Source organism: Capra hircus, chromosome 1 (assembly GCF_001704415.2).
Source record: "Capra hircus breed San Clemente chromosome 1, ASM170441v1, whole genome shotgun sequence".
NCBI classification, from domain to species: Eukaryota; Metazoa; Chordata; class Mammalia; order Artiodactyla; family Bovidae; genus Capra; species Capra hircus.
The window spans coordinates 71,715,580-71,741,795 of NC_030808.1; the positions used below are offsets into that span (position 1 = coordinate 71,715,580).

Here is a 26,216-nt window from a genome sequence, read left to right on the forward strand (position 1 = left end):
AAGGGCGAGACCATGGTCTTCTGGGGGGTGGGGGGGTGCAGTCGTTGTCTGCTCCTGGTGCCCTGGGACAGCAGACGCACCAGAGACGGCCCTCCCTTCCTGGGACACTTGTGATTTCCACAGAGATCCCGCCACTGGACCACTCCCTCCTCCACAGAGGCGTCTCCTCCCTCATCCCGGGCTTCAGCGGGACGCCGCCTTGGGGTCACACACAGCCTCTCAGGAGTCTCACTGCATCTCATGTCCTTAAGGTGTCTCCAGGCGACTCTCCCACTGTCCACATCCAGGCAGCAGTGTCCTGGTTGGGTGGAAGGACAGCCCTCTCTCACTGGGGCTACATCTGCTCTGCTTCCATGAGCCACTCTGGCCTCACCTGGGGGCTTTTAGACTTGTTTCGGTAAACATTAACACATCATTTTGTGACCTCTAATCACCAAGGCACAAAAGGTAAGCTCTCCAAGTAAGCTCCCTGAAGCCCACCTCATTTTACTTGAGACCAGAGGGAAAATATACTCTAACTACCATCTCTAAACTTCCAACCTCTTTTATATCAGTTAACATTGAGGCAGGTCAGGGGCTAATCCCAGCAGAAAGGTTTAATGGTTTCTCAGCATTTTACTGTTAGGCAGCCTAGCACCTCAGGGAGAAGGTGAGGACACTTGGCATGTGTTATCTGCGAGCATCTGCCGCATATATTAGAAGCATGGAGACAAGAGGAGCAAGACTGGGGCACTGAAATATTACAAAATGAGCCAAAGGAGAAGCCAGCAAAGGGGATGAAGAAAAACCTAGAGAGCAGGGGGTCCCTGAAATCAAGAAACAAAGCGTTATAAGCAAGAGTGGTTTGTTTAGTCAAAGCTGCTGATGGGTTGAGTATGATAATGGCCTGAGAAGTAACCAATGGATGTGTCGAGAGAGAGGCCGCTGGCATTCCCTGATAAAAGCCCAATCAGAGGCATTCTGAGCCCTGCCTTCACCGTTACAGGGAGTAGCCCTGGTATAGCTTTTATGGGGAGCAATCTGGCAGATGTGAATAAATTCTAAAATCTTTCCACCTAGCACTTTCACATCTAGAAATTTTTTCTAACAATCACTAATGAAAGCCTGCAGAGACAGGAACAAGACTATTCACTGTGGCTTTGTTTGTAAGAACAAAAGCAAGAAATAAAGGGCACAGATGGACTGCAGTTGCCATGGGGCTGCACAGAGTTGGACGCGACTAAGCACGCACGCCCAGGCACACACGGGCGGGGCACGACAGCTGACAGGAAAGGCTTTACTTTTTATATCACACGCTTCTATATTGTTTGAGTCTATTATGAATATGTACTACTTTCAAAATTCAAGAGAAATAAACGTTGAAAGGACAAACTCTTCTCTGATCTGGAAATATGCTCAAACCATGACAATGCGAATTATTACCCGTACTTGCTATGTTATTGAACTTTTTCACATTGCATGGATATTGTTTTATAGATATTAAACCTAGTGAAAAAAAACTCCTTCCCAGGGTTCCTACTGCCTTCAAAATGAGGAAAAATGTTTCACCCACTGAACAGAGACAGTGAGTTGTTCTTAACACCCATTCTTCCCTTCGTCTATAGCAGTAAAACCCCTGACTTAAAGCAGGGTACATATTGTTTCAGAATAACGACTACATTTACCAGCCTCCGTAGCAGCCAGGCAGGCCATGTGACTAAGCTCTGGACAATAGAGAGAGAGCGCGGGTGCCATAAGCGCAACTCAGGGCTCATGACTTTCAAGACCAGCAAGAGAAGCACGCAGAGTAAAAGAAATACAAATCACAACTACACTGAGATACATTCCTCATTTGCCAGACTGGCAAAAATCAAAAGTTTAAAGCATACTCTTACTGGTGAAGGTATGTAGAAACAGGTATTTTCATGCATTGCTGGTGGGAATGTAAAATTACACAACCCCAGTGATAGGAAATTGGGGGATATCTTTTTAAATGATGACGTATTTCATTAACCCTTTGACTGAAGAGTCACCTCACTCCTAGGAATTTACCCTAAAGATAAACTTCCAACAGTATGTGAAAAAAAATACCTATTCACAAAGTTTTTCATTATCACATTATTGATAATTGCAAAATATTGGAAAAAACCTATATGCTAGTAAATATATAGGAACCTGTTGGAGTACACTGTGGTCCACTCACACAATGGAGAGTACTGCGATGCTGTTTAAAAAATGTGAAAAAGATCTCTGTGAACTCACATGGGGTGGTTTCCAAGATATATCAGTAAGTTTTTTAGGTAAAAAAGAGTGCATACAGTATGCAAATGTTTAGGAAGGTAGAAATGAAAGAATAGAGTAGAAAAAATAGGTGGTGGTGGAGTAACATCACTTTGAGTTTACCTTTTACATAATTTTAGCTTTAGATCCTTGTTAATGTTTGCATCTTCTAAAACTAAATAAATCAAGAAGAATAGGGAGGAACAAAATACAAACAAATGAATCAAACTATTTTTCAAATAAATAATATAATAATGTGTGTATATATGCTCAGTCTCTCAGTTGCGTCTGACTCTTTGTGACCCTATGAACTGCGGTCCGGCAGGCTTCTTTGTGGGATTTTCCAGGCAAGAATACTGGAGTGGATTGCCATTTCCTACTCCAATTTAATAATAATATTAATTAATCCAAGTAACTTTTAAACATGGTACTTTGTATACCTTTTTTATAACTTTTATATAACCTTTGTATAACTTTTTAAACACGGTACTTTGTATACCTTTGATCAACAGATTAAAACACACTTAAAGAACTCTTAGGCTACACTGTGGTGATCGGAGTCACCACAGGATAACCTGCTGCGGGAGCAGCTAAGAGAAGGTCCCGTGCTGCTGCACCTCCACACCTACCTTGGCAGGAATGCCACGGCCGTGGCCACGTGCCTAGCCTGCTCCCAGCCAATGACCAAGCAGGACAGGAAGCTACTGGGCCACTCCTGCCCGAGACAGGTCTCCTCCGACAAATAACCTTTGCCTGGGGACTCCCCATCGTCCCAGCTGAGACTCTCAGACTGTTCTGCAGTCTGAGCTCTGCCTACCTAATCCTCTTCCTTCCAACTTCTTTTCAAAGACCTGCATTGCAGTCTAAAGGACTTCCTTGACTCTTCCTCCTCCGTTCCCTTTAGCCATCAATTTCTTAATATATCTAATCCTGTTTTGGCACCTGCTTCTCACAGGATACAAACAGACACAACAACTTAGTAGGTTTGCTGTTTGTAGTGTGTGAATGTAGCAATTCTGAAGCATTTGTGCATGTATTGTAGGATTAACTAAATTAGTTAATATATATCCACATAGTTGGGAGTCAGCATTCTAACTACAGGAAAAGAAAAAAGAAAAATGGAATGAGGGAAGCAGGAAGAATGCTACTGTGATGAACTGGAATAAGCCAGGACAACCTTATGAATTATGTGTGTGTGTGTGTAATATTTATAGGAAATGTATGTAGGAGATAGATATAGTATATGAATATATAAATGCATGTATGATTATATACACATTCCAGCTTTGGCCACTGAGGCGATCAAGGGGAAGCAAAGCCCCATTAACAACGATCACATCTAATACTCAGATGTGAAGTCGCTCAGTCATGTCCAACTCTTTGCAACCCCGTGGACTGTAGCCTACCAGGCTCCTCCGTCCATGGGATTCTCCAGGCAAGAATACTGGAGTGGGTTGCCATTTCCTTCTCCAGGGGATTTTCCCAACCCAGGGATCGAACCCAGGTCTCCCGCATTGCGGGCAGACGCTTTAACCTCTGAGCCACCAGGGAAGCCCTGGTATGTTGGTGTCCAAATTCCACTAAAAGGATTCAGGTAAAAATACATCTACATGGAGACATGTACGTGAATATTCACAGCAACATTATTCATAAAGGCCGAAAGTCCAACCACTTTTATCCAAATATTTATCAATTAGTAAACTTTTTAATTTAGCACATGCTGGGCCTGCATGTTTAGTTATGTCTGACTCTCTGCAACCCTTTGGACTGTGGCCCGCCAGGCTTCTCTGTCCATTGCGTTTTCCAGGCAAGAATACCAGAGTGAGTTGCCGTTTCATTCTCTAGAGGATCTTCCCAACCCAGGGGTTGAACCTGCGTCTCCCGTGTCTCCTGCACTGCAGGCAGATTCCTTACCCGCTGAGCCGTCAGGAAGCCCTTACTGCAGCATATTCATACACTAAGATACTAATCAGTAGTAAAAAAGGAATGAACTACTGACTCAGTCTACAACTCGATGAATCTCAAACACAGTATGCTAAGTAAAATAAACCTGGCACAAAAGACTATTTATTGTATGATTCTGTTTATTTGAATAGTCCAGAAGGGCAAATTTAAAGAGACAGAAATCAGTGGCTACCTAAGACTAGAGGGAAGAGTGGGTAGGTGTGTAAATAATCAAGAGGGAAATTTTTGAAAGTTGGAAATGTTCTAAAAATGGATGGTGGCAATGGTTGCACGATGGTCTCCTAATTACTTGTGCAACTGCATGTCCCAGTGCTTCCTTTCAGGCCCCCTAAATTCCACTTTATGAGTCCCAGTGGAGCCTCATGCTTCCAAGCATATGGTTAGGTTATGCCTTCTGTCTGTCTGACTGGTCATTCCTCTCAAGTCTCCATTTATGATAGCATTATTCATTCTCCAGCCCAGAACGAATGTCACCCCTTCTGTCATGCCAGAATTCATCCTTTCCTTGCGTCTCCTCCGTCACCTACATGGGCAGGCAGGTTCTTAACCACTAGTGCCACCTGGGAAGCCCCCCTTCCTTCTATGTATTCTCATTAAGCAATCTTTGCACAACACTGAGAACACTCTCCGCTCTAATTCTTCCAGCTGTGTCTGCGCATACTGTCCCATCACTGGACAATGCTCCTTGGGGACAGAGCATCTAACATCATTAGCATGTGACAAATGAATGAATGAATGAAGCTATGAAGAATAAGGGACACGGAAGAGAATGGAAGAGATATCAGCTGCTTTAAGCAACAGATGAGCCAGTTGTTGGCAAAGCAATTAAAACCAACCACAAACACTGGCCCAGGTTCTGGGCAGTACTGATATTAAACACATAGCTTGACGTAAGATTCTGGGAAGATGGCAGAGTAGGAAGCACCAGGAAAGTCTCTTCACCTAGAGAGTGCACTTGCAGAATCTGTCTGATGTAACTTGTCTGTTAGACTCTAGAGTCTGTTAAGGCTTGCAACTTCCAGGAGAATGCGTGGATGGTAAACTGCAGCCGATTTTGGCCAATCTAACCACTTCTATTCAATATAACTGAATATTACTGAATATTATTCTACATTACTGGAAGTTGTAGCAATTAGGCAAGAAAAGAAATGCAAGATATCCTAATTGGAAAGGAAGAAATAAAACTATCTGCTTGCAGATGATATGATCTTACATGTAGAAAACCCTAAAGATTCCATAAAAATATAACCCTGTTGGAACTCAGAAATGAATTCAACAAAGTAGCAGGACACAAGTCAACACACAAAAATCAGGTGCATTTTTATACATAAACAATGAACGACCTAAAAAGGAAATTACAAAAGCAACTCCATTGACAATAGCATCAAAAAAGAATACAATACTTGGGAATTAAATTAACCAAGAAGGTGAAAGATTTGCACTATGAAAACTACAAAACATAATGAACGAAATGAAAGATAATAGAATAAATGGAAACACATCCCGGGTTCATGAATCAGATGACTTAATACTGTCAAAACGTCTACTACTCAAAGCAATCTAAGATCTAATCAAATACTTATCAAAATCTTAACGATTTTATTTTTTACAGAAATAGAAAAACCCATCCTAAAATTCAAAGGGAATCCCAAGGGATTCCAAATAGCCAAAACAATCTCAAAAAAGCAAACAAAACTGGAGGACTTAGACTCACTGATTTTGAAACTTACTACAAAGCTACAAAATAGCCTAGTATTGGCATAAAGATAGACATACGGGTCAATGGAATAAAATAGAGAGCCCATAAATAAACCCTAATACATATAGTCAAATGATTTTTGACAAGGGTGCCTTAACCACTCAAAGGGGAAAGGACAGTCTTTTCAACAAATGGTGCTGAGAAAACCAGATATCCACATGTAAAGGAATGAAATTGGACCCTTACCTAGTACCATACACAAAAATTAATTCGAAATGGATCAAAAACCTACACGTACGTAAGACCCAAAACAATAAAACTCTCAGAAGAAAGCATAGGGCAAAACTTCATGACACTGAATCTGGCAACGATTTATTGGATACGACACCAAATATGCAGGTAACAGAATTTAAAATAGGTAAATTGGACTTCATAAAAACTTTAAAATTTTGTATATCAAAAGATAGTATCCACAGAATAAAAAGGCAACCCACAGAGTGGGAGAAAATATTTACAGATCACATATCTGCTAAAGACTTAATATCCAGAATATATAGAGAACTCTTAAGACAACAACAAAAACATTCCATTAAAAAAGGACTTCAATAGACATTTCTCCAAGGAAGATGTATGAATGGCCAATAAGCACATCAAAAGATGCTCAACATCAAAAATTGTGAGGGAAATGCAAATCAAAACTATGATGAGGTATCACCTCATACCCTTTCAGTTCAGTTCAGTTCAGTCGCTCAGTCGTGTCTGACTCTTTGCAACCCCATGAACCGCAGCACGCCAGGCCTCCCTGTCCATCACCAACTCCCAGAGTTCACCCAAACTCATGTCCATTGAGTCAGTGATGCCATCCAGCCATCTCATCCTCTGTCGTCCCCTTCTCCTCCTGCCCCCAATCCCTCTCAGCATCAGAGTCTTTTCCAATGAGTCAACTCTTTGCATGAAGTGGCCAAAGTACTGGAGTTTCAGCTTTAGCATCAGTCCTTCCAATGAACACCCAGGACTGATCTCCTTTAGGATGGACTGGTTGGATCTCCTTGCAGTCCAAGGGACTCTCAAGAGTCTTCTCCAACACCACAGTTCAAAAGCATCAATTCTTTGGCACTCAGCTTTCTTCACAGTCCAACTCTCACATCCATACATGACCACTGGAAAAACCATAGCCTTGACTAGACGGACCTTTATTAGCAAAGTAATGTCTCTTCTTTTCAAAATGCTGTCTAGGTTGGTCATAACTTTCCTTCCAAGGAGTAAGTGTCTTTTAATTTCAGGGCTGCTGTCACCATCTGCAGTGATTTTGGAGCCCCAAAAAATAAAGTCTGACACTGTTTCCACTGTTTCCCCACCTATTTCCCATGAAGTGATGGGACCAGATGCCATGATCGTTTTCTGAATGTTGAGCTTTAAGCCAACTTTTTCACTCTCCTCTTTCACTTTCATCAGGAGGCTTTTTAGTTCCTCTTCACTTTCTGCCATAAGGGTGGTGTCATCTGCATACCTGAGGTTATTGATATTTCTTCTGGCAATCTTGATTCCAGCTTGTGCTTCTTCCGGCCCAGCGTTTCTCATGATGTACTCTGCATAGAAGTTAAGTAAGCAGGGTGACAATATACAGCCTTGACGTACTCCTTTTTCTATTTGGAACCAGTCTGTTGTTCCATGTCCAGTTCTAACTGCTGCTTCCTGACCTGCATATAGGTTTCTCAAGAGGCAGGTCAGGTGGTCTGGTATTCCCATCTCTTTCAGAATTTTCCACAGTTTCTTGTGATCCACACAGTCAAAGGCTTTGGCATAGTCAATAAAGCAGAAATAGATGTTTTTCTGGAACTCTCTTGCTTTTTCCATGATCCAGCGGATGTTGGCAATTTGATCTCTGCTTCCTCTGCCTTTTCTAAAACCAGCTTGAACATCTGGAAGTTCACGGTTCACGTATTGCTGAAGCCTGGCTTGCAGAATTTTGAGCATTACTTTACTAGCGTGTGAGATGAGTGCAACTGTGTGGTAGTTTGAGCATTCTTGGGCATTGCCTTTCTTTGGGACTGGAATGAAAACTGACCTTTTCCAGTCCTGTGGCCACTGCTGAGTTTTCCAAATTTGCTGGCATATTGAGTGCAGTACTTTCACAGCATCATCTTTCAGGATTTGAAATAGCTCCACTGGAATTCCATCACCTCCACTAGCTTTGCTCGTAGTGATGCTTTCTAAGGCCCTCTTGACTTCACATTCCAGGATGTCTGGCTCTAGGTGAATGATCACACCATAGTGATTATCTGGGTCATGAAGATCATTTTGTACAGTTCTTCTCTGTATTCTTGCTACCTCTTCTTAATATCTTCTGCTTCTGTTAGGTTCATACCATTTGTGTCCTTTATTGTGCCCATCTTTGCCTGAAATGTTCCCTTGGTATCTCTAATTTTCTTGAAGAGATCTCTCTAGTCTTTCCCATTTTGTTGTTTTCCTCTATTTCTTTGCATTGATCACTGAGGAAGGCTTTCTTATCTCTCCTTGCTATTCTTTGGAACTCTGCATTCGGATGCTTATATCTTTCCTTTTCTCCTTTGCTTTCCACTTCTCTTCTTTTCACAGCTATCTGTAAGGCCTCCCCAGACAGCCATTTTGCTTTTCATATGACGTAGTAATTCTACTTGTGGGTATATACCCCCAAAGAATTGAAAGCAGGATCTTGAGATAGCTGTACACCCATGTTCATTAGTAGCATTATTTACAATAGCCAAAATGTGGAAAAAACCCAAGTATCCATCAACAGATGGACAGACAAGCAAAATATACATACATACAATGGAACATTACCCAGCCTTAAAAAGGAAATTCCGTAATATGCTATAGCATGGGTGAACTTTGGGGACACTATGCCAAGTGACATAAGCCAGTCACGAAAATGCAAATATCGCATGAGTCGACTCATATGAAGTACTCAGTCAAATCCACAAAGACTGAAACTGTAATAGTGATTACTAGGGGCTGGAGGGGAGGGGAAAATGACAGTTAATGTTTATATTAGGTATACACTTTCTGTTTCACAAGATGAAAAGTGTTATGAGGATGATGGAGGTGATGATTGCACAATAATGTGAACATATTTATTACCACTGAACTATACATTTAAAAATGGTTAAGATGGTAAATGTTATGCTATGTGTATTTGACTGCAATTTTAAAACCCTACAAAAAATAACAATGATGATGAAAATGACTCATTTCTTACCTTCATTAAACAGCCAGCAAACACAAGGAAGCCTTCTGAATGCAGATGTTTGGCCAAGGAGAACCCAAATCCCGAGTCACAGCCCGTGATCAGGACAGCTTTGCTGCCAACCTGTTTCAAAAGGTCAGACTCCACATTAGGAATCCGGGATCGCAGGGGCTGAATGACCAGGCCTCCTCTGGGCAGCAACAATTAATTAGGGCTTCCTGAGTGGGCCAGGCCTGGTCCTCCCCACCTGTTTTTTCTGTTTGGAGAAGCACCATGGTGTAGTAGAAATGCCTGGACTCAGAATCAAGAGACAGGTTCTAACCCAGACTCTGTTACCAACTAGTGTTGTTGCTTGAGAAAGTCACCTCCCTTCTGGGCCTCAGTTTCCTCATCTACATTCACTATCATCACCATCTCCATCATCACTGACATCTTCCTCATCAAGTATTGAGTACTTATCATGCCAGGCACTGTGTATGCATTATTTTAAATCTCACAATATCTCCATACACTAAATGTGATTATTACATCGTGTTTCAAGTGAGGAAACAGACATTTTTAAATTAGTGATAAAGCTGGAACTGAAACTGGGTCTGAGAGATTTTAGAGTCTGAACTCTTAACCCCTAACTTCATTTGGTTGGGGGTTGTTCAGCAAGTGAGAGATGGCTCTGAGTGCCCTGGAAGCATGGAAGCCCTTGCTCTGAGGGTGGCTTAGAGCCTGGGAGCCCAGAAGGAGGCCTCTGACCACCTGGCTCGTTCCCAGGTAGCCAGGCTGCCACTTACCGGGTCCACTGAAGCCGCATAAGTCCGATGGCCAGCAGGGACAAAGGGCGCAGAGTTAAACAGCAGCGAGCCTCTGAAAGAGGAAAGAAAGCCATGACCAGAGGCTGCAGTCACACCAGACCTTGTTCTGAAAGTGTAAGTCGCTCAGTTGTGTCCGACTCTTTGCGACCCCATGGACTGTATAGTCCAGGGAATTCTCCAGGCCAGAATACTGGAATGGGTAGCCTTTCCCTTCTCCAGGGGATCTTCCCAACCCAGGGATCAAACCCAGGTCTCCCCCATTGCAGGTGGATTCTTTACCAACTGAGCCACAAGGGAAGCCGAAGAATACTGGAGTGGCTCTTCTCCAGGGGATCTTCCCGACCCAGGAATTGAACCAGGGTCTTCTGCACTGCAGGCAGATTCTTTACCAACTGAGCTATGAGGGAAGCCCTTGTTCTAGAACAGAAGCAACTCAGCAGACCCTCAGGCATCAGTGAGCACTCCACTATTCCCACCCCAAACCCCTCAGGACTACCTGCTGGTGCCAGTGAGGAGGAGGGCCTGTTTCCTCCAGGGTTATTAGCCTGGGAGAAAGTGGGCTAGCAGTCATAGTGGCCATTTTTGCCACTGTGTAGAGAGAGCCTTCCATCAATAGACCTTTGTTAATAAAGCCTTGTACAAATTCAGTGTCTTAATCCTTAAATTTTATGTGGCTTCCTCATAGTTTTTTATTTTGAAATAATTTTAGATTCACATAAAGTTAAGAAATAATACAGAGAGATGTCCTGTACCCTTTACCCAATTACCCCTACTGGTAGCATTTTGCACAACTCCAGTATGGTATCATAGCCAGGACATTGACATATGCAGTGAAAACACAGAACAGGTCCATCGCAAGGATCCCTTGCATTATTCTTTTATAGCCACACATTCCAACACCTAACTACTAATCTGTTCATCTGTTCTGCTCCTCTATAATTCTGTCATTTCAAGAATGGAATCATACAGCATTAACACTCCTGGGGTTGGTTATTTTCACCCAATATAATTCTCTAGAGATCCATCGGATTGCCACGTTTCAATAATTTGTTCTTTTTTATTGCTAAATTGTATTCCACGGACCAAGGTCATCTGGGTTGCTTCCAGTTTTTAGGACTATTACAAATAAGTTTCTAGGACATTCCTGTATAGGCTTTTGTGTGAATTTGTTTTTCTCTTGGGTAAATGCCAAGCAGAGCAATTGCTGGGTCATACAGTAGTTGCATGTTTAGTATTTTAACAGACTTTCAAACTGTTTTCCAGAATGGCTATAGCATTCCACGTTCCCAGCAGTAATGTATGAGTGATCCAGTTTCTCTATCCTCTAGCCTCCAGTTTCTCTATCCTCACCAGCATTTAGCAGTATTACTATTTTTCATTTTAACCGTGCTGGTACCTGTGTAAAGATATCCATTGTGGTCTTAATTCGTATTTCTCTAAGGGCTAATGACAAAGCCTTTGACTGTGTGGATCACAATAAACTGTGGAAAATTCTGAAAGAGATGGGAATACCAGACCACCTGACCTGCCTCTTGAGAAACCTATATGCAGGTCAGGAAGCAGCAGTTAGAACTGGACATGGAACAACAGACTGGTTCCAGACAGAAAAAGGAGTACGTCAAGGCTGTATATTGTCACCCTGCTTATTTAACTTCTATGCAGAGTACAGCATGAGAAACGCTGGGCCGGAAGAAGCACAAGCTGGAATCAAGATTGCTGGGAGAAATATCAATAACCTCAGGTATGCAGATGACACAACCCTTATGGCAGAAAGTGAAGAGGAACTAAAAAGCCTCCTGATGAAAGTTAAAAAAGAGAGTGAAAAAGTTGGCTTAAAGCTCAACATTCAGAAAACTAAGATCATGGCATCTGGTCCCATCACTTCATGGGAAATAGATGGGGAAACAGTGGAAACAGTGTCAGACTTTATTTTTTGGGGCTCCAAAATCACTGCAGATGGTGACAGCAGCCCTGAAATTAAAAGACACTTACTCCTTGGAAGGAAAGTTATGACCAACCTAGATAGCATATTCAAAAGAGACATTACTTTGCCGACTAAGGTCCGTCTAGTCAAGGCTATGGTTTTTCCAGTGGTCATGTATGGATGTGAGAGTTGGACTGTGAAGAAAGCGAGCACCGAAGAATTGATGCTTTTGAACTGTGGTGTTGGAGAAGACTCTTGAGAGTCCCTTGGACTGCAAGGAGATCCAACTAGTCCATTCTGAAGATCAGCCCTGGTGTTCTTTGGAAGGACTGATGCTAAAGCTGAAACTCCAGTACTTTGGCCATCTCATGCGGAGAGTTGACTCATTGGAAAGGACTCTGATGCTGGGAGGGACTGAGGGCAGGAGGAGAAGGGGACAACATTGGATGAGATGGCTGGATGGCATCACTGACTCGATGGACCTGAGTTTGAGTGAATTTCGGGAGTTGGTGATAGACAGGGAGGCCTGGTGTGCTGCGATTCATGGGGTCGCAGAGTCGGACACGACTGAGCGACTGCACTGAACTGAACTGAAGGGCTAATGATGTTGAGCATCTCTTCACGTGCTTATTTGCCATCAGTATATCCCTTTCGATAGAATGTCTCTTCCTGTCTTTTGTACATGTTCTTATTGGGTTGTTCTTTTACTATGGAGTTTTGAAAGTTCATTATATGTTCCAGATGCTAGTCCTTTGTTGCATAGGTAATATGCAAATATTTTCTCCTAGCTCATAACTTGTCTTTTCATCTTCTTAACAGGATCTTATGTAGAGAAACGGTGTTTCATTGCGATGACTCTGATTATTTAATTTTTCCTTTTAAGGACCAAATGTTTGGTGTCAAGTTTCAGAACTCTTTGCCTATGCCCCAAACCAAAGATTTTCTCCTATTTTTTTCTAAAAGTTTTATAGTATTGTTTTACAATTTAAACCCATGATCCACTGTGAGTTAACTTTTGTATAAAATGTGAAACTTAAGTCAGAGTTGGTAAGCCTCTGCCTGCGAATATCCATACTCCAGTCTCATTTTTTGAAAATGTTATCCTTCCTCCATTGAACTGATTATGCAAATTCTTTGAACTGATCTTTGTCAAATTCTAGTTGAGCAAATCTGTGTGGCTCTATTTCTGGATTCTCTGTTTCACTGAACCATGCACTCCCACCTTATTTTTCTTTTTCAAAATGGTTTTTACTATTCTATTTCCTTTGCCCTTTCATATAAGTTTTAGAATAATCTTATCTTTATCCATAAAAATCTGACTGAAATTTTTATAGAAATTATGCCAAACTTGTGTATCGGTTTGGGGAAAATCAATGTCTTTACTCTTTTGAGCCTTTCAATTTCTAAACATAGTGTGGGTCTCCATTTATTTAGATCTTTGATTTCTTTCATCAGTATTATATAGTTTTCAATGTACAAATCGTGTATAATTTTTACATTTATATCTAAGCAACTCATTCTTTTGAGCAACTATGAATGGTATTGTTTTAGATTTCTATACCCACAAGCTCATTTCTAGGATATAGAAAAAGACTGATCTGTGTGTGTTATCACATACTCTGTGTCCTGCTGAATTCACTTATTAGTTCTGGGAGTGCTTTGTGGATTCCTCGGGATTTTCTATGCAGTCAATCATATAATCTGCAAATTAGGGACAGTTTTATTTCTTCTTTTACAATCTGTATGACTTCTATTTACTTTTCTTGCTTTACTGTACTTCCTTACTGCACTATGATGAATCGGTTACCTTGCTGCCCATCTTCTTAGGGAGAAAGTATTCAGTCTTTCACCAGAAAATATTAATACAATGCTAGCTGCAAGGGTTTTTATAGATGCTCTTTATCAAGTTCAGGAAGTTTCCTTCTATGCCATTTTTTCTGAGCGTTCTTAATCACAAATGAGTATTAAATTTTGTTTTTTCTGTATTGATAGATTCATATGATTGTTCTTCTTTGAATTTTCAATTTGGCGGATTACATTAATTGATTTTCAGTGTGAACCATCTTTGCATCCGTGAAACAAATCCACTTTTTCATGGTTTACAATTCTTCTAATATACTGCTTAATTCTATTGGCTAATATTTTAAGAAGTTTACATCTATATTCATGAGGGGTATTGGTCTGTAGTTCTCTGTTTTGTATGGTCTTTGTCTGGTTTTGGAATCAGGGTAATACTAGCTTCATAAAATAAATTGGAAAGAGTTGCCACTGGATATGGATGGGCGTTCTGGCTCCCCGCTGGGTCTCCACCAACACCTGCCTGACTGTGAGGAGGTACAGTGTCTCATTGCTGCTCCCCATTGTACGCAGGGGATGTACAGGTCACTGCTGAGAGGTGGAGGAAGTCCTGATTCTCTTTCTCCATTAGATGTCCTCTGACACTCCCCCACCCCCACCTCAGGCAGGGAGGGCGCATTATTATGGGGGGGGGGTAAGGGGAGAGAATGTAAGTCCTGGCCCCTACTTGGCTTTCTCTGACACAGCCTCTGGTGAGGACACTGGTCACACGTGAGTAGAATGGTAAGGTCACTACACCCAAAACTAATTAAATGACCTTATCTAAATAATCACTATTATTTCCATAATCCCAGGATTTGCTGTACAAAAAGGACAAGGTGTCCCTGGCAGAACTGTGCTTGTCCCCTGCCATCCCTTTGCACTATTGGATATTTTAGAAAGCTACAAAAAGTCACAGCAAGAAAAAAAATTATTTCAAACTGACCTGTTCCCAGATTTTCTCTAACTCACTTCCCCATATTCAAATCTATCCATTCAAAGGTGGGGGTTGTATTATACTGGTGTGTCATATATATCATATATAGGGGTGTATTACAGCAGGCACTACTGCTCACATCCAGCTGTCGATGGCAAATTTCTACTTCGCCAGAGAGTACACGTTGGCATGGAAAATAACCATTCGTTTTCTAGTTGCGGGGACTCTGAATTTAACCCGCCACTTGATTTTACTCCTCTCAAATATAAAAGAAAAAGGCATTATTTTTCCCTTGCTCTGGCTGCAAAAGAAGAAACTGAGGTAGCAGAGCACATGGAATCCTCTTGGAAAAGGCAGTTTCCAGAAGCTCTCAAAGAAGAGTTGCTTGTTTAATTTGTATTGAGTTGGCAAAAAAGTTTGTTCGAGTTTGTCGTAAGCTGTTACAAAAAAACCCAAATTTGCCACGGACAGCTGGGTACGAGCAGTAGCATCTGGTATAATGCACCCAGGTGTAATATATATACATTACACCTGGTGTAATACAACCCCCAACTTTGAGTGGATAGGTTTGAATATAGGGAAGTAGGTTAGAGAAAAGCTGGCAACAAGTCAGTTTGCAATAATTTTTCGTCTGGCCAACTCAATGCTTTCTCTAAATCACACAATTCAGTGAAGTCTTGCGACATTTCAGTTAACTGGTTTCACGAGCGAGATTTTAAAAGGACTGGTATCTAGGCGAATCCTAACATGTCGACAGCACACAACCCACACTGAGACATTTTCTCCCAGGGTATCAAGGTCATGCGTGACAGGGACTGAGGAACTGACCCCGGAAGTGCGTGGGTAACAGGTGGGAAGGCCAGAACTGCAAGTGGCAGACCTTTTTTTCCCTTCTCTGTTGTCGAAACCGGTTCTGCCGAAGACTAACCTTTTTTTTTCTTTTCTCAAACCTTGGGCTGATAATGGCTCAACAAACCAATAGTCATGTCAACTGATTCAAGGCCGCGGGATGACACACCTTGTTGGATCCTATCTCACAACTGCATACTGTGGGAGGGGCCTGGTGAAACTCCCTCAGCGTGGAAGTGTCTCTCTTACCTGATAATAGCTTTCTAACAGACACAAAACACCTTGCTAAAAACTAGCAAGGGGGCACTCTTTCTGTTCCCTTCTGATGTCTGTCAGAAGCTTTCCCTATCTCTGTTATACTTTAATAAAACTTTGCTACACAAAAAGCTCCAAGTAGTCAAGCCTCATCTCTGACCCTGGATCAAAATCCTCTCCTCTGGAGGTCACGAATCCCGGCATAACACACGTCTCGCAGCAGCAACCTTTCAACAGGAGAAGAGTAAGGGGACATAACAACTAAACGCAGGGACCCTGGTTTGTATCCTAGACTGAGGAAAGCTGTATTTGTGAGCTATCTGATGAAATCTGAATCAAGTCTGTAGTTAACAGTATGATATCAGTGGTAATTTCTTGGTTTTTAATGAAGGTACTATGGTTTTGTAAGACATTAACATTTGGGGAAGTTAGGCAAAGGGGATACGAAATATTTTTGTACTATTTTTGCAACTTTGTACAAATGTAGAGTTAGTTCAAAATTTAAAAAAAAATCTGATGAGAAATATTCTTCTATGCCTTGTGGGCCCTGCGGGAAGGTCTCTGTCTTCCAAGGACACCACTGCATGTGCTTTGCTGGTGGACGGTGGGTACTGAGAGACACCTTTGAGAGTCAGACCTTATTATGTGTGAAGAGCTCTGCTTTAGCCAGAAAGTGTAGCCGTCAGGGCCACCTCCACCCTTCATTTTCTTACCTTGTCCCATTTTCTCTATCAGAGAAATTCAGGGTTTTCCTTGGGAGCTGTGACAGGGGTCTGGAGAGGCGGGCTGTCAGCATTGTGGCCACAAAAGGCAGAATGGTCAGGCTCCTCCTGGTGGGCTCTGAAACACAAAAAGCACCCTCATTGCCTGTTGCCTTCAGGGCTTTGGGCAGGAATGGCCATTTTCCTTCCAGGCTGTAAAAGTCAAATCGGGGTCTGTTCTGCCCAGGTCCAGTTACAGCACCAGACAGTCCCTGCCTGCCACCCTCCTCGCAAGCTACAGCCTCGTCTGATAGAAAGAGTCAGATAGCTGAAACATCTAGAAACCTGGAGTCTGGCTCTGGCTGTGTACAAACTCATGGGGCAACCCTGGATGAATCATCACCCGTTTGTCGCATGAGGAGATTGGGCCAGATCAGCGACCCTCGAAACAACACTGTGCAGCAACCAGTGGGGCACTTGGGGACCTGGGCCCTCAGTGAACCCAACTCCATGAGTCCCATTCTCTAGCCTGTGTTCCCCATATCCAGCAAAACATCCATCTCAATTTGTCCACGTGACCCCATAGGCAGTTTCTCCAGCCCGGGGCCACATATCATTTGATTCAGCTCTCCACCTCTCTCCCCAGCTCACCACACACGGGGTCCAGCTCTGGAACTAAATTCATCCAAAACCCATCACAGCATGGAGGCTAGAGCTACAAAATGAGACATGCTCGAATTAATCTAAATTAAAACACACACACACACACACACACACACACAGTCTCTCCCACCACCCTACCACTCCCTTTTCAGGTTAAGTCAACCTTGTTGCAACAGGACCATGTATCACTAGTGCCTTCAGTCTACTCAGCACATTGACTAGTTGTGCATTATGAATTGTTGATCAGCGTGTGCACTAGTTGCCCTCCTGTTCTGGTTAATTCCCCTCTAGTGACCCTCCCTGGCCTAAGGGAAGGAAAGGGAGGTGGGGAGGGAGTTGAGCCAGGCAGTCACATTCAGGCGAGCTGTTGCTCTTTTCCTGGTGAACTGTCCTAGTCTCTTGGCACACCTGCCTGTGTTGGGTTAGACTGCCCTTATCAGTCTAACAAGGCTCTGCCTGAGATGCAGCTCCTCCCCTGCCATCTTGCTGCCACCCTAATCTGATAACCAGCCACCTGGTTCTAGGTCTGAAATAAGTTCATTGACTGGCCAACCCCCACAGTGTTCACTGTAGGAGGCAGGTGGAGGTGTTCCATCTGTTTAATCCTTGGGAGAGCAATATATAGGGCTTTTTGTCTTGTGTGATCCTTCCAGGCTGTGCAGTAGGCTCTTGCTTCCACTCCTGCCCTATTTGCCACACAGCATTGCAGCCAGAAAGATCTTTCTAACACCAGGCAGGTTGTGTGACTCCCTGGCCTAGAAACCTCCCTTCTTCCCACGCCTTCTGGAGTGTGCCTCTGCCTTCCTTCCTGGTCGATCCTGCCCTCCCCGGCGCTCGCTGTGCTGCCGCCACGCTGACCTGAACACACGCCAAGCTCTTTCTCGCCTCGAGGCCCTGGACTTTGCCTTTCCTCACACTGGATGACTGGGTCCTTCTCACCCTTCTGACTTCGGAGAGGCTGCCCCAACCCCCCATGCAGCACACACAGGGATTGCTCTCCGTAAGATCACCCTTCAATCCAACATTCTCTTGTTTCGTTACTTGATCTCTCCCTTCCAGCATAAGCTCAGTGAGGCCAGGCACCTGGTCCATCTTGGTCACCACTGAACACTCCGTGCCTGGAAGAAACCCGACACGAAGGAGGCACTCAGTGAGTCTCTGCTGAGTCGGGGTGAGCTGTGGGCTTGAAGCCCACCCCCGCCATACACCCACAGACTAGCCCTTCATGGAAGGCACAGGCCCATGCTGGGCTCAGATTCTTTAAGGGGGTGCCCCTACCCCCCCACCCCCCCAAGTACTGAGCAGCTGGCTGAGCACACACATCTCTACCTCCTCCCGCCAGGACTGGAGTCTGAGGTCACCGCCACTGGGTAATTTTAAATCCAGTTGTTTATAATTCAAGCCCTTTCCATCCCTTCTGCTCAATGCCTGTGGCAGAGAATGCCTCAATGTCATCTCCAAATAAAGGGCTGCTTTTCAACTTTATTTTCCTTCAAGTCAGCCACATCTAAACGTGCTGGCATCAAAATAGCTTAAAGTGCATAAAAACTCAGCCCCTTTAATAATGCACTACTCACACTGTAGTCTTATATACAAAATACTAGAATTTTAGATCTTTTTTCTTCTGTACTTTCACATTTCTTAAATATGTTGCTATTTTCACTCCAAATACAGTGCTATAGGCAGTGTATTTGAAATTGCTGCACACTCTTCAGGGTGGTTTGTCATCTTAGTGTCTTGTGCTGGGCTTTAGCCTCTGTAAATACTAGCTTCTCAAACTTGAGATGCCACTCACTTGCTTTTTGGTTTGGAAACAGAAATGATTGTAGAAAGCAGATGCTTCAAGGGGACAGGCAGAGCCCCTGTAGGGGGTGGAGACCATCTCTTTAGCTTTGAATTCGTTAGCTGCTCCAAGGGGAGCAAATTTATAAAATAAAATACAGCTGTAAAATCAAAATGCTCAAGTATGCTCTGGAATCTGGGAGAAACTTTTCTGAGAACACTTAGGTCTACTCTCAAGGGTACCTCCTTTCCACTGTCAATGAAAAACCCATGTGTAACCCCCGGAAAGTATACTGTCTCAAAAAAACAAAAAACACCTGCCTGAATCCTTGTCTTGATGCTGGGCTCACTTGCTACATTCTGACAGGAAGATCTTGCAGAAGACACAGCTGGTTGCCCTCCTGTGCTCAGGGTCAAGGTGTCCCCTGCAAGTGGCAAACATTCCCGGTACTGACATCCTCAGAAAAGGCAGGGCGTCAGCAACAAACAGGAATTCAGGAAGCAATACTTAGGCAGAAAAGAGAACCCAGAGTTCTGGAACTGAGGGAGTTTCCAGACATGAGGTCTGGATGGGCCCTGGTACTAACAAGTGGGAAGGGGAGGGCAAGTTGGGTTTAAGCAAAGAACCATCCTATGCAAGGACTCCACACTGAGGTGCTCAAAGTCAGTAAGTGGTGTGAGACTCCAAGGTCTGACAACCGACAGCCAGTTTCTAACATACTCTATTTGGCTATTTTGTTTGGCCAGCCTAATGTTTTAAAAGGCAATGTAACAAGGCAGCTATGTTATGCTTGAACTCAATACAAAAAGTTTGTACTTACTATTTTAAGCCTACCCATATCACCTCTGTTAACTGCCTAGCCACTGTGGGAATCAGAGTTTGAGATCTCACCAGACAGGTGTCTATTATCCTTTGGCTGTTTTCCTTCTGATCACTTTTAGTATAATCTTGCCTGAAGATTTCAGCTCAGCTCAGCTACGCATGTTAACTATACAGTTAATGGGGGTTTCCTTGACGTCAAGCAAAAAGGAAACATGAGAAGTTTTAAAGCACTTATTTTAAAAAGATGCCTATTATTCCTTAGAGAGATAACTATTCAGAAACAAAAGCCTGAAGGAACACTAAATGATATTATAGATGATGTTCTCCCTATCATTTTATCATAAATGCAGAAGTGACTTTTATATAGGTGCCTTTAACAGGGACCTTCAATAAAAGCCAAGGATTTAACTTTAAAGCTCAGTTCAGCAAAGGCAAACCTAACACAGACACTTGGATTAGTCCAACAGATTCTAGTCACCCGATTAGACTTAGGTGATGGCCAATTCTTCTCAGAAAATACATCACACTCTCTGCAGTGGCCAAATTTTGGATGTCCATCTTGCTCGCCTGATCCCTGTCCTTCCAGACTTGCCTATTGTATACAGCGTTTGGCCTCTGATGCTGTAGTTGTGCAGTGAGGACCACCCCCGGCCCCTATTCTCTGGCCATGGAAGACTATATGAGGGAGAGACACCTGACCCCAGATGAACCCATTATTCTGTTTCCTGGCACTGTGAAAGCAAGCAAATCAGCCTCGTGGGGCACAGACATGTGACCTGACTGCTGGAGCTGGAGAAGGCAGATAGGCAGCTATGTGACATTGAGCCTGAAGCCAGAAAGTGAGAGATGGAGAAAGCCAATCTGCAAAGAGAGAAAAGTCAGGCACACATGTAGATAGAAACAGAGATGGAAGTGAAGAGTGAAAAAAACTAACAGAGCCTCCTGGGGGCAGATCTGCTCCTGACACCGGGCTGCCCTCGTCTTCAGCTCTGTAAGGCACGTGATATCCTTACTCTTTGTGTTGATTTAAACATGCTTAAAATCAGTTGCAGCCAAAACAATACTGGTGAAAACACACTGAAAGCAGGTTCTTTCTGCAGACACTATCATCAATTCTTAAGCTTGCCTGATATTCTGAGAATGCCACGCTGCACACCTCATAATCATCACAGGACATGAGCTTCTCCCTCTTCACATCTGTCAAGGAAACATCTGTCCTTCCCCAAAAAAGTGCTACCAGAGCTGTCAAAATGGCCATAATTACAACCACCAGATTAAGCAGCCATTCCATCCCTAGGAGAACAGGGCTTGCCTACCAAATTCAAGTCAGAGCAGTACACAGTAGGCACATAATATTTGAATGCTTTAAGAGAGTTTGCAGCAGAGGAATACCATATTGGGCTTATATTTTAATATGATAACTCTCACTGGGTTAAGAATAGACTGAGGATGGACAAGGGCAGAAGCAAGGAGACCATTTATAAGCTATGGCAATAATCCAGGACCATAATGTCCAGCCATGCAGTTTGCGTACTGCCCAATTCCAGCAAAACGTGAAGAGGTACTCCTTGGAGACACGTATATAAAGGGCTGCCACGGAGGAAACCGTGCTGGTGGAAACCACAGAGCCAATCAGATGAGGTCAAATCTGGCTGTGTTTTGAAGGGAAAGCCTTTACTGACAAATTAAATGTAGGATATGAAAGAAGGAAGAATCAAAGATATTTCCAAGATTTTTTTCGTGCAGATGTTAATTAAAAAAAAAAAAGGCATTAGTACAACTGATAGTTTAAGGAGCATCCTACTCAGAAGTGCTTACCACATTTCAAATCAAAATGTACAAGCCTGACACCCGGTCCTCACCAGGCCCCTCCAAATTGTATCTCCAACTATGCTTTTCTCATCTACTCATGCCATTTGCTACATCATCTCTCAATAAGCCTGTACTTTCCAATTTTCCTGCCTTGCTCATCCTATATCTAATCTGAGGTCTCCTTCATCCATCAAGCCCTGATTCAAATAACCTCCTTCAAGAAACCTTTCCTGACCACCTAAATAAAAAATCAACCTCATCCTTATTTGCATTTCACTCTTTCCTTATGCGTCTCTGAAACTGCACTTAACCTAGGCTGGGTAGCATTAAAGGTATCTCTGTTTATAACCATTCACAGTCCCCATCTGATCACCAGTCTCAACCCGGACTGTGACTGCCCCACAAATAGGACCGACGCGTTCTTTCACTGATTTCAGGTTCCTCCAAAATGACTACTCTGGTGTCTGACAGGAAGCAGCCGCTCTTTAAATGTGTATTGAGAGAATACTAGGGCTACACACATTTCAAAGGTCAGCTTCCTCGCCCGCTACTGGTATATGCCCTGTACAGGGCGGGGCTCCAATGCTCTGGTAGAAAGGACGACATTTGATGCGTCATAAAGGATCCTGGCAGTCGGAAGCCCACCGTAACTAAACGTGTGCCTCTGCAGCCTCTCGCAGGGTTAGAAGGTGACTTTACATCAGCTGACTTGGGGCACACTTTGGCAGACGGGTTGGAAAAAAACACGCAGAGATCAAAGGCGCTTAACGTGGCGCGCGGCAGAATACCCTCCCCCAGCCGGGCGCGGCCCCGAGGCGCACAGACCGCCCTAAGCCCTGTCTCAGACGAGCCCCAGCGCGCCGGGAGAGCGCGGGACACCAGAAACGCGCAGGCGCCAACTCGCGGCGCGCGCTCTGGCCGCGCATCCGGGGCAGCTCGGCCAATCGCAGGGCTGCCGCACCTTCCCGCCTACCAGAGGCGAGCAGCCGAGGGGGCTCGGCCCAAGCCGCGCTCCCACTGGCTGAGACGGCACCGCCCAGACCCAGCTGCGCTGTGCGGGCGCCAGCAGGCTGCTGAGGCTCCCGGCCTTGCCACGCCCGGGCCCACCACCACCCCAGCATCTCCCGCCGGCTCCCGCGGCGCCTCCACCTTGCTCGGTCCTCCTCCTCCCTCGGTCCTGCGGCCTGTGCGGTCCTCCAGCAACACCCGGCTCAGCTCGTGCTCGAGGAAGCTGGACCGGCGGCCCGACTGCTGCCCAGCATCCTTCCCGAGGGCGCCGCGGGAAGGGAGGAGGCACTCCCATCACCAGCAAGTCCCCGAGAACAGAGCCTGGTGGAGGACGTGGAAGGAGGACGAGGGATGCGGGGCAGGCCGGGAGAGATGCGGGGGCTCGGGCTAGAAAGCAGTTCTACTGGCTTCGGTCCTGGCTCGGTCTCCAACTACCATGTGACCTTGGACCGGTTTTTTCCCTTGTGGCTGTGCTCGCCTCCTGTTAAATGCGGCGGCAAAGAAGAATAAGTGCTGAGGATTTCACTTGGGAGACTCAGCGCCACATGTTCAACCTGGGTCTCCTCCTACCGAGCACAATATTCCGAATAATAACCTTCAGGCCGGGAGGGCGGAGGATGAGGATTACCTGGGGTTGAGGCAGGTCTGGACGGGATCGATACATCTTTTTACACCTCTACCCCGGCCTTGTTCGCAGGGCCCAGCCTACAGGATGTGGTGCCCCTTCTCCACCCGCATCCCCGCGACCCGGCTTAAGGGCAACGCAAATCCAAACCAAGCCGAGCATCATGCTGGTTTAGGGGTGCCCGCTCATCACCCCTGAGCTGCACAAGTGCGGACCCCTCCTCTTACCCCAAAACAAACTGGCGCGGGGGCTCCAGTTACAGAGGGCTCAGCTGGTGCGTTCGCGAGAACCTGGCGCTTCGCAGGCAGCCGCGCTCGCGTCCCGTACCACCGACTGGGGGCGCTACCGCCGTTTCCTTCTCGAAGCCCCTTACCCGCTCTCACTCCTGCTGCCTCCACCCTCAGCTGCCGCGGTCCGCCGACAGACAGTGGCTCAGCCGTAGGGCTGCGCGGGGCGGAGCCCGACGGCGGGCGTTGCCAAGGCGGGGAGCGGTCCGCGCCGCGCCGCCTTCTTTGTCCTGGGGCGCCAGGCACAGCCCCCATCCCGCGGAGGGTAACTCTATTCTTTAGGCGCCTAGCCCGGGATTAACCCCTTGCTGACCGTCCTTTATCCCTAAACCACGCTCAGATCTCCTCCACCGCCATCCTGGTTCTGGAGCAAGCGGGGAAAGACCACCCCGGGGTATGGGTAGGAAGGTGAAGGTGCCGCCCCAGGAAGTGAGGAAAGCTGGTGAGACTGAGGCGCCTTCCAGGACCTATGCCTATTTACTGTCTCTGGAGCTCATTGAGGCAGATGGGTTGGTTGGTTGGTTTTAAAGTTTGTCTTTTGATCAGATGAAGTTAAAATTTTGTTATTCCAATGGGTTAAAAAAAAAAAAAAGATTTAAGAATATCACAGCTTCCCAGAGTTTCAACGAAGGAACACTGGAGGCTGATCTCCACAAGTCAAGCTTCCCTGCCAAGTTTCCTGGATGAGAAACCAACTGAGGAGAAGGAAGCTGTCTTGGCAAATTAGTGGCAGACCTATGTTTAGGTCAAATTACGGAGAACTGATTGGAGAGGGACCAGGCGGATGAAAACAGGAAGGAAGTGAGGGCCCTGTGGGGCTTTAAAGAAACCTCTCAGCTCCACGTTATGTGAGTTTCTTGAGGGCTGAGTCTGTCTTCTTGCTTTATCTCCAGCTCCTGGCAGGTAGAGCTTTGAGGACCTGGAGAAACGTGAAGGTAGGGTACTCTTGTTTTTCTGTACCCATTTCATAGACAGACTCAAGCTTGCTTCAGTGGTGTTTTTTAGAATAGTCACTGTTACAGCATACCACTGCCATAACATAGATCGCTATGTTGGGTCACCAGGTTATACTTTGAGGTTTATGCATTGCTTAAAAAGCAGGGCTTCCCTGGTGGCTCAGATGGTAAAGCGTCTGCCTGCAATGAGGGAGACCCGGGTTCGATTCCTGGGTCAGGAAGATCCCCTGGAGAAGGAAATGGCAATCCACTCCAGCACTCCTGCCTGGAAAATCCCATGGGCAGAGGAGCCTGATAGGCTACAGTCCATGTAATCGCAGAGTCGGACACGACTGAGCGACTTCACTTCACTTCTTCAAAAGCAGTTGATTAAAGAGTTAATATTTCCACCCAGGAAAAACATACTTCCTTCCTACCTTTGGACCCAGAATTTATGGAAATAAAGTTCTATTTATGGAAGGCAGGACGATTGACGTGTCTATGTCTATCTGACTCCATTTGTGGCTGACCTCACACCTTCCCAGCCCATCTTTTTATTCCAGCTTTGCTGTGGCAGCCTGCTACACACAGATGTAACCTGAGAGGACCTTGCTTCCGCTGTACTTCATATCTCAGGGCTTCTCTGCCACTGCAGTCTGGACCCCTGCAAGAAGCCACAGCCCATTCGAACATAAACCTGGAAGTACAAAGGAATTAACACGTCCTTGGACAACCTCTAACCAAAGCGAACAGAAGCTAGTGGAGAAATGTTCCACTCTTCCGTGGGCAGTTACGAGGTACATTTTGTACAGCACCTAAGATGACAGAACCCTGGCTGCCCGTGGTAGTGTCCAACTTAATCAGCTCAGTAATCCACCCTTGGATTGCCTTTTTCTTTCCTGCCTTGACTGTTTGACTCTTCCTAGTCCTCCAGTCCTGTTCCTTGGGATTCATTCCCCAAATAAACTTCCTGATACAAATTCTTGTTCAGAATCTGTTTTGGTGGGGGCGGGGGAGTAGGGGTGGATCCCAGATTAAGCCAATAGTTAGTGCAAAAGAGGCATCTCAACAGGGAACTAAATTCAATATCCTGCGATAAACTGTAATGGAAAAGAATATGAAAAAGAATGTAACCATTTCCCTGGTGGTCCAGTGGTAGTTAAGAATCCACCCTGCAATGCAGGGGACCTTGGTTCAATCCCTGGTCAGGGAGGTAATATCCCACATGCCACCAAGCAACTAAGCCCACGTGCCACAACTAGAGAGTCCACGCACAGCAACAAAAGATCCTGCATGATGCAACAAAGATCCCATGTGCTGCAACTAAGATCCAATGCAGCCAAAGAAATAAATATTTTTTAAAAGAATGTACATATGTACAGCTGAATCACTTTGCTGTACAGGAGAAACTAACACAACATTGTAAATCAACTATACTTGAATAACATTTTATAAAACACATAAAAGACCCAGGCAGCCAAAAAAGAGGCATTTCAGCCCAACTTTCAGGGTATTCTCAGCAGGCCTTCCCCAAGTCTGCTGATGAAGAATCCATTTGTTCTGTTTGAGCTTTTGTTCTTTTTATTCCCCAGTTGCTCTGCCCCCTGAGTGAGTGAGTGAGTGAAGTAGCTCAGTTGTGTCTGACTCTGCGACCCCATGGACTGTAGCCCACCAGGCTTCTCTGTCCATGGGACTTTTCCAGGCAAGAATACTAGAGTGGGTTGCCATTTCCTTCTCCAGGAGATCTTCCTGACCCAGGTATTGAATCCGGGTCTCCCGCATTGTAGGCAAACGGTTTACCGTCTGATCATTAATAAGCTCTTG

At 44.8% G+C, this 26,216-nt stretch overlaps 1 protein-coding gene and 1 long non-coding RNA gene across 3 annotated transcripts in view; one reads left to right on the forward strand and one right to left on the reverse strand.

Moving 5' to 3' along the window:
* Positions 1 to 23,727, reverse strand: part of BDH1 (3-hydroxybutyrate dehydrogenase, type 1) — a 37,064-nt gene extending 13,337 nt beyond the window's left edge. The window contains exons 1-4 of one of the 2 annotated variants that reach the window (XM_018046459.1): positions 23,544 to 23,727; positions 16,470 to 16,596; positions 9,935 to 10,007; positions 9,162 to 9,272 (exon numbers count right to left, since the gene is read on the reverse strand). In XM_018046459.1, coding sequence (XP_017901948.1) covers positions 9,162 to 9,272; positions 9,935 to 10,007; positions 16,470 to 16,596; positions 23,544 to 23,712 — 480 coding nt within the window. In that variant the 5' untranslated portion in view covers positions 23,713 to 23,727. Of the gene's footprint in view, positions 1 to 9,161; positions 9,273 to 9,934; positions 10,008 to 16,469; positions 16,597 to 23,397 lie in introns of both variants that reach the window. The other variant, XM_018046468.1, reaches the window with a different exon arrangement.
* On the forward strand, positions 23,808 to 25,372 carry LOC106501983. The gene is made up of 2 exons (XR_001295540.2): positions 23,808 to 24,392; positions 24,956 to 25,372. It is a non-coding gene; the product is annotated as an uncharacterized LOC106501983 (long non-coding RNA).